Genomic DNA, 8,615 nt, shown 5'->3' with positions numbered 1-8,615 from the left:
CTTGTATTTTGACTAAATAATATCAAAGACTTAATTACATTTGAAAACAAATCAATCTCCTCACGAAATCTCTTATTATTGTTATTCTGATTTATTGAAGTCACACCCCCGATGTGAAACAGGAAATGCGTCCTGAACGTCTGATTAAAAGTCAAAAGTAGACGGCGCTGTTTAAAAAGTATTGGAGGTTTCTAATTTTAATGTTTTGCAGATTTTAATCTTAAAAAGGTATATTTGAGATGAAAGTCTTTATTTAATCATAAAGAATTTATAAAGTTTGTTTATTCAACTGGAGCTGCTACTAATTATTTACATTCTCTGCAACAATAATTTATCTTTTTCAATCTAAATGTATTTTAATGGCACATTATTAACAAATAACTTTAAATAAATCTAATTTAAATATACTTTAACGTCGGGCTTCACTTGAAGATTATTTTCATTATAATAAATCTGCAGATTATTAATATTATTATTATTAAAATGTGACTCTGAAGTCTATAAATGAAAAAAAGATATTCACTTTGATATGAAACAGAACATCTGCAGATCTGAAAACACTTTAAAGACTTTTCTGCAGGAAACTTTACTTTAAAGATGAATAGATGATTAAAACTTTAAATATGTTAGAAATGATGAAGGCCGATATTCAGACATGTCGACCAGACGTGTAATAAAGTCTTCAGATGATAAATAACTGCAGCACAAACACAGACGTTTCTCCATAAACATTTATTTTCAAATAGATTAAGAAAAAATAGATTTTTTTTACAACTTTTTTCTTTTCTGACTTTTTATACAGAACTTTATGTGCATTTAGAAAAAACAACAGAGATCCGTTAACGAGGCAGCAGAGTCAAACAACACAAAGGATGCTGGGAAAAAAGAAAACTCAAAACAAGCCGCCGGACACGAACGCTGAAAAAATCTGACGTTTGTTTTTTTTAGCTTTTTATAAAATAAAAGTGCAAATAAAAGCTGATTGTAACAGAAACCAGGTTTGTTCTTAAAGCTCCTCCCAGCTGACATTCAGACAGACAGGCAGACAGACAGGTGGTCAGACACACAGTCAGGGTGACAGGTGTTCAGACACACAGGCAGACAGGTGTTCAGTCAGGCAGGGAGACAGACAGGCAGTCATTCAGACAGACAGGTGTTCAGGCAGACAGGTGTTCAGACAGACAGACAGGCAGGTGTTCAGACAGGTGTTCAGGCAGACAGGTGTTCAGACAGACAGGTGTTCAGGCAGACAGACAGGCAGGTGTTCAGACAGACAGACAGGCAGGTGTTCAGACAGACAGGTGTTCAGACAGTCATTCAGACAGACAGGTGTTCAGACAGTCATTCAGACAGACAGGTGTTCAGACAGACAGGTGTTCAAACAGACAGACAGGCAGGTGTTCAGACAGGCAGACAGTCATTCAGACAGACAGGTGTTCAGACAGACAGACAGGCAGGTGTTCAGACAGGCAGACAGACAGTCATTCAGACAGACAGGTGTTCAGACAGACAGGTGTTCAGACAGACAGACAGGCAGGTGTTCAGACAGGCAGATAGACAGTCATTCAGACAGACAGGTGTTCAGACAGGCAGACAGACAGGCAGTCAGTCATTCAGACAGACAGGTGTTCAGGCAGACAGGCAGTCAGACAGGCAGGTGGACTGCAGTCACTGACGGTAATTCGAACACATGCGAGGCTGAACTTTGGCGCCCCGGCGGGTCACATGACGTGCTTCTCGATGCCCGGGGTGAACTCCTTGGCGTTGGGGTTCAGACTGCTGTAGATCTGGAGGAGAAGAAGACGTGTGTTACAGTGTGTTACAGTGTGTGTTACAGTGTGTGTTACAGTGTGTGTTACAGTGTGTTACAGTGTGTGTTACAGTGTGTTACAGTGTGTGTTACAGTGTGTGTTACAGTGTGTTACAGTGTGTTACAGTGTGTGTTACAGTGTGGTACAGTGTGTACAGTGTGTTACAGTGTGTTACAGTGTGTTACAGTTGGTGTGTTACAGTGTGATGAGTTTTGTTACAGTGTGTTACAGTGTGTTACAGTGTGTTACAGTGTGTTACAGTGTGTTACAGTGTGTTACAGTGTGTTTACCGTGTTTGTGTGTTACAGTGTGTTACAGTGTGTGTTACAGTGTGTTACAGTGTGTTACAGTGTGTTACAGTGTGTTACAGTGTGTTACAGTGTGTTAGTGTGTTACAGTGTGTTACAGTGTGTGTTACAGTGTGTTACAGTGTGTTACAGTGTGTTACAGTGTGTTACCGTGTGTTACCGTGTGTTACAGTGTGTTACAGTGTGTTAGTGTGTTACAGTGTGTTACAGTGTGTTACAGTGTGTTAGTGTGTTACCGTGTGTTACCGTGTGTTACAGTGTGTTACAGTGTGTTACAGTGTGTTAGTGTGTTACAGTGTGTGTTACAGTGTGTTACAGTGTGTTACCGTGTGTTACCGTGTGTTACCGTGTGTTACAGTGTGTTACCGTGTGTTACCGTGTGTTACAGTGTGTTACAGTGTGTTACAGTGTGTTACCGTGTGTTACGTGTGTTACCGTGTGTTACAGTGTGTTACAGTGTGTTACAGTGTGTTACAGCTGTTTGTGAGCCTGTTATTGGTGTTAAAGTTCAGTTCAGCCCAAAATCAAAGCCACATGTTTCCTCTGACGGCAGTGTGGCGTGAGGCCTCTGATTGGCAGCAGCAGACCCTGAACTCACCACGAAGTCTGCGTCTGCGTGGACGTCTGCGTCGAGGACGCGCAGCCCGACCTGCTCTTGCAGCTGAGGAAGATCTCTGGAGGGGATGAACCACTCTCGCTGCTCCTCCTCCTCCAGCATCTCCTGGAAACACCGCTCGATGAACTCCTCCTCCCACAGCTCCTCCTCCACCTGTACACACACACACACACACACACACACACACACACACACACACACAATTTTGAAATTATGGTAGATATTTTGATGAATTAAAATAAAATGTCAAATAATTAATTAATTATTTCTGTATTTTTATATCATTAATAATTCCTGTCGTCTGTTTAATTGAAGTATCAGTGTTTATTTGTGTGATTGTATTTAAAGCGTGTTTCCTCCTGCTGGTTGAACTTGAAGTATATATATATATATATATATATATATATATATATATATATATATATATATATATATATATATATATATACTTCAAGTTCAACCAGCAGGTGAGGAGGAAGACAGATATATATATATATATAAATATATAAATATATATATATATATATATATATATATATATATATATATATATATATATATCTGTCTTCCTCCTCACCTGCTGGTTGAACTTGAAGTATATATATATATATATATATATATATATATATATATATATATATATATATATATATATTTATATATATATATCTGTCTTCCTCCTCACCTGCTGGTTGAACTTGAAGTATATATATATATATATATATATATCTGTCTTCCTCCTCACCTGCTGGTTGAACTCCTCCTCGTGCTCCATCCACATGTACTCAGCGAACGGCTCGTCCTCGGAGCCGCTGCGGATGCCCTCGCTGCTGAGACTCGGGTCTCTCATGTCCCCGCTGACACACGGCCTCACTGCAGGACACACAGCGAGGTTAACCCAGGAGAGCCCCCCCTGTCCACAGGGGAACAACACACACACCTGTCTCTAAGACTCCCGTTACTGCATGTATTTGTAGTCGTCATGCATCAGTGTGTTATAGTTGTGTGTCTCTGTAGTTAATGGTACATCAGTGTGTTATAGTTGTGTGTCTCTGTAGTTAATGGTACATCAGTGTGTTATAGTTGTGTGTCTCTGTAGTTAATGGTACATCAGTGTGTTATAGTTGTGTGTCTCTGTAGTTAATGGTACATCAGTGTGTTATAGTTGTGTGTCTCTGTAGTTAATGGTGCATCAGTGTGTTATAGTTGTGTGTCTCTGTAGTTAATGCTGCATCAGTGTGTTATAGTTGTGTGTCTCTGTAGTTAATGCTGCATCAGTGGTTATAGTTGTGTGTCTCTGTAGTTAATGGTACATCAGTGTGTTATAGTTGTGTGTCTCTGTAGTTAATGGTGCATCAGTGTGTTATAGTTGTGTGTCTCTGTAGTTAATGGTACATCAGTGTGTTATAGTTGTGTGTCTCTGTAGTTAATGGTACATCAGTGTGTTATAGTTGTGTGTCTCTGTAGTTAATGGTACATCAGTGTGTTATAGTTGTGTGTCTCTGTAGTTAATGGTGCATCAGTGTGTTATAGTTGTGTGTCTCTGTAGTTAATGCTGCATCAGTGTGTTATAGTTGTGTGTCTCTGTAGTTAATGGTACATCAGTGTGTTATAGTTGTGTGTCTCTGTAGTTAATGGTGCATCAGTGTGTTATAGTTGTGTGTCTCTGTAGTTAATGGTGCATCAGTGTGTTATAGTTGTGTGTCTCTGTAGTTAATGGTGCATCAGTGTGTTATAGTTGTGTGTCTCTGTAGTTAATGCTGCATCAGTGTGTTATAGTTGTGTGTCTCTGTAGTTAATGGTACATCAGTGTGTTATAGTGTGTGTCTCTGTAGTTAATGGTACATCAGTGTGTTATAGTTGTGTGTCTCTGTAGTTAATGCTGCATCAGTGTGTATAGTTGTGTGTCTCTGTAGTTAATGGTGGTATCAGTGTGTTATAGTTTGTGTGTCTCTGTAGTTAATGGTGCATCAGTGTGTTATAGTTTGTGTGTCTCTGTAGTTAATGCTGCATCAGTGGTGTTATAGTTGTGTGTCTCTGTAGTTTAATGGTGCATCAGTGTGTTATAGTTGTGTGTCTCTGTAGTTATGGTGCATCAGTGTGTTATAGTTGTGTGTCTCTGTAGTTGAATGCTGCATCAGTGTGTTATAGTTGTGTTCTCTGTAGTTAATGCTGCATCAGTGTGTTATAGTTGTGTGTCCTCTGTAGTTAATGGTGCATCAGTGTGTTATAGTTGTGTGTCTCTGTAGTTAATGGTGCATCAGTGTGTTATAGTTGTGTGTCTCTGTAGTTAATGGTACATCAGTGTGTTAAGAGTTGTGTGTCTCTGTAGTTAGTGTTAAGTTGGTGCATCAGTGTGTTATAGTTGTGTGTCTCTGTAGTTAATGGTGCATCAGTGTGTTATAGTTGTGTGTCTCTGTAGTTAATGGTGCATCAGTGTGTTATAGTTGTGTGTCTCTGTAGTTAATGCTGCATCAGTGTGTTATAGTTGTGTGTCTCTGTAGTTAATGGTACATCAGTGTGTTATAGTTGTGTGTCTCTGTAGTTAATGGTACATCAGTGTGTTATAGTTGTGTGTCTCTGTAGTTAATGCTGCATCAGTGTGTTATAGTTGTGTGTCTCTGTAGTTAATGGTGTATCAGTGTGTTATAGTTGTGTGTCTCTGTAGTTAATGGTGCATCAGTGTGTTATAGTTGTGTGTCTCTGTAGTTAATGCTGCATCAGTGTGTTATAGTTGTGTGTCTCTGTAGTTAATGCTGCATCAGTGTGTTATAGTTGTGTGTCTCTGTAGTTAATGGTACATCAGTGTGTTATAGTTGTGTGTCTCTGTAGTTAATGGTGCATCAGTGTGTTATAGTTGTGTGTCTCTGTAGTTAATGGTACATCAGTGTGTTATAGTTGTGTGTCTCTGTAGTTAATGGTACATCAGTGTGTTATAGTTGTGTGTCTCTGTAGTTAATGCTGCATCAGTGTGTTATAGTTGTGTGTCTCTGTAGTTAATGCTGCATCAGTGTGTTATAGTTGTGTGTCTCTGTAGTTAATGGTACATCAGTGTGTTATAGTTGTGTGTCTCTGTAGTTAATGCTGCATCAGTGTGTTATAGTTGTGTGTCTCTGTAGTTAATGGTGCATCAGTGTGTTATAGTTGTGTGTCTCTGTAGTTAATGCTGCATCAGTGTGTTATAGTTGTGTGTCTCTGTAGTTAATGGTGCATCAGTGTGTTATAGTTGTGTGTCTCTGTAGTTAATGGTACATCAGTGTGTTATAGTTTGTGTGTCTCTGTAGTTAATGCTGCATCAGTGTGTTATAGTTGTGTGTCTCTGTAGTTAATGGTGCATCAGTGTGTTATAGTTGTGTGTCTCTGTAGTTAATGGTGCATCAGTGTGTTATAGTTGTGTGTCTCTGTAGTTAATGGTGCATCAGTGTGTTATAGTTGTGTGTCTCTGTAGTTAATGGTGCATCAGTGTGTTATAGTTGTGTGTCTCTGTAGTTAATGGTGCATCAGTGTGTTATAGTTGTGTGTCTCTGTAGTTAATGCTGCATCAGTGTGTTATAGTTGTGTGTCTCTGTAGTTAATGCTGCATCAGTGTGTTATAGTTGTGTGTCTCTGTAGTTAATGCTGCATCAGTGTGTTATAGTTGTGTGTCTCTGTAGTTAATGCTGCATCAGTGTGTTATAGTTGTGTGTCTCTGTAGTAAATGCTGCATCAGTGTGTTATAGTTGTGTGTCTCTGTAGTTAATGCTGCATCAGTGTGTTATAGTTGTGTGTCTCTGTAGTTAATGGTACATCAGTGTGTTATAGTTGTGTGTCTCTGTAGTTAATGGTACATCAGTGTGTTATAGTTGTGTGTCTCTGTAGTTAATGCTGCATCAGTGTGTTTATAGTTGTTGTGTCTCTGTAGTTAATGCTGCATCAGTGTGTTATAGTTGTGTGTCTCTGTAGTTAATGGTACATCAGTGTGTTATAGTTGTGTGTCTCTGTAGTTAATGCTGCATCAGTGTGTTATAGTTGTGTGTCTCTGTAGTTAATGCTGCATCAGTGTGTTATAGTTGTGTGTCTCTGTAGTTAATGGTACATCAGTGTGTTATAGTTGTGTGTCTCTGTAGTTAATGCTGCATCAGTGTGTTATAGTTGTGTGTCTCTGTAGTTAATGGTACATCAGTGTGTATAGTTGTGTGTCTCTGTAGTAATGGTACATCAGTGTGTTATAGTTGTGTTGTCTCTGTAGTTAATGGTGCATCAGTGTGTTATAGTTGTGTGTCTCTGTAGTTAATGGTGCATCAGTGTGTTATAGTTGTGTGTCTCTGTAGTAATGGTACATCAGTGTGTTATAGTTGTGTGTCTCTGTAGTTAATGCTGCATCAGTGTGTTATAGTGTGTTGTGTGTCTCTGTAGTTAATGGTTGCATCAGTGTGTTATAGTTGTGTGTCTCTGTAGTTAATGGTACATCAGTGTGTTTATAGTTTGTGTGTCTCTGTAGTTAATGCTGCATCAGTGTGTTATAGTTGGTGGTCTCTGTAGTTAATGGTGCATCAGTGTGTTATAGTGGTGTGTCTCTGTAGTTAATGGTACATCAGTGTGTATAGTTGTGTGTCTCTGTAGTTAATGGTACATCAGTGTGTTTAGTTGTGTGTCTCTGTAGTTAATGGTGCATCAGTGTGTTATAGTTGTGTGTCTCTGTAGTTAATGCTGCATCAGTGTGTTATAGTTGTGTGTCTCTGTAGTTAATGGTACATCAGTGTGTTATAGTTGTGTGTCTCTGTAGTTAATGCTGCATCAGTGTGTTATAGTTGTGTGTCTCTGTAGTTAATGCTGCATCAGTGTGTTATAGTTGTGTGTCTCTGTAGTTAATGGTACATCAGTGTGTTATAGTTGTGTGTCTCTGTAGTTAATGGTGCATCAGTGTGTTATAGTGTGTGTCTCTGTAGTTAATGCTGCATCAGTGTTGTTATAGTTGGTGTTGTCTCTGTAGTTAATGGTGCATCAGTGTGTTTAGTTGTGTTGTCTCTGTAGTTAATGGTACTCAGTGTGTTATAGTTGTGTTGTCTCTGTAGTTAATGGTGCATCAGTGTGGTATAGTTGTGTGTCTCTGTAGTTAATGCTGCATCAGTGTGTTATAGTGTGTGTCTCTGTAGTTAATGGTGCATCAGTGTGTTATAGTTGTGTGTCTTCTGTAGTTAATGGTACATCAGTGTGTTTATAGTTGTGTGTCTCTGTAGTAATGGTCGTATTGCATCTACTTTCTTTGGGGTCGCTTTGTGAGTAATTTCCGACTCTTGGTCTTGGACATTGGTCACCTTTCCATGTGTGTTTACATCTTGTGGTTCTTTAAATCAATGTTTAATCATGTTGCATCTCTTTGTAGTAAATGAGGTCTCTTTGTGTCTTCTTTTAGAAACCTTGGGTCTCTTTGCGGTCGTCTAACGTCTATTAAGATCATTGTGTGATAGTTTGGATCTACATGTAGTGCATGGTCGCGTCTCTTTGCGGTCGTTTAGAGTGCTGTTTCCAGCCTCATGTAGTCAGTGCGACCCCCCTGGCCCCTCCGGGCCGGTGTCCCGCTCGGGGACCCGGTAAACAGCGAGCAGTTGGTCCGGTCCGTCAGCGGTCAGGGTCGCTGTGATGGCCGCTGACAGACAACAGCAGCGAGCTAACGACTGTCTCCGTGTTTACACCCCGAACAAGCAGATACACGGACAGAAACACTTTAACAGAAACATTAAATGACTTTATAATAATGTAGAAAAACAAACGTGTGTTTTAATTCGTGAAATACCTGAAACCCCGGTTAATTCGACGGCAGCGGACCAAACGGTCAAACGGTGTGAACTCTTCTTCTGCGGCTGTAATAATGGCTGCTGCCTCTGTTTGTTTACATCT

The 8,615-nt window shown here is 39.6% G+C and overlaps 1 protein-coding gene across 1 annotated transcript; it reads right to left on the bottom strand.

Moving 5' to 3' along the window:
- Positions 1-1,710: 1,710 nt before the first annotated feature.
- LOC115005851 (polyadenylate-binding protein-interacting protein 2-like) lies at positions 1,711-8,615 on the bottom strand. Its single transcript, XM_029427821.1, has 4 exons — positions 8,512-8,615; positions 3,481-3,608; positions 2,718-2,888; positions 1,711-1,787 (listed from the first exon to the last, which is right to left on the bottom strand). Exons 2-4 carry the CDS (start codon positions 3,583-3,585, stop codon positions 1,722-1,724), a joined length of 342 nt encoding a protein of 113 aa, XP_029283681.1. The 5' UTR covers positions 3,586-3,608; positions 8,512-8,615; the 3' UTR covers positions 1,711-1,721.

This window comes from Cottoperca gobio, unplaced genomic scaffold (assembly GCF_900634415.1).
Source record: "Cottoperca gobio unplaced genomic scaffold, fCotGob3.1 fCotGob3_37arrow_ctg1, whole genome shotgun sequence".
Lineage (NCBI taxonomy): Eukaryota > Metazoa > Chordata > Actinopteri > Perciformes > Bovichtidae > Cottoperca > Cottoperca gobio.
This window is presented reverse-complemented; position numbering and strand designations above follow the sequence as displayed.

Coding starts and splice junctions, on each gene's coding strand:
- LOC115005851 (XM_029427821.1), bottom strand. CDS start 3,585: ATGAGAGACCCGAGTCTCAGCAGCGAGGGCATCCGCAGCGGCTCCGAG. Junction 2,889..3,480: donor AGGAGGAGTTCAACCAGCAG/GTGAGGAGGAAG, acceptor GTGTGTGTACAG/GTGGAGGAGGAGCTGTGGGA. Junction 1,788..2,717: donor ACGCAGACGCAGACTTCGTG/GTGAGTTCAGGG, acceptor CTTCTCCTCCAG/ATCTACAGCAGTCTGAACCC.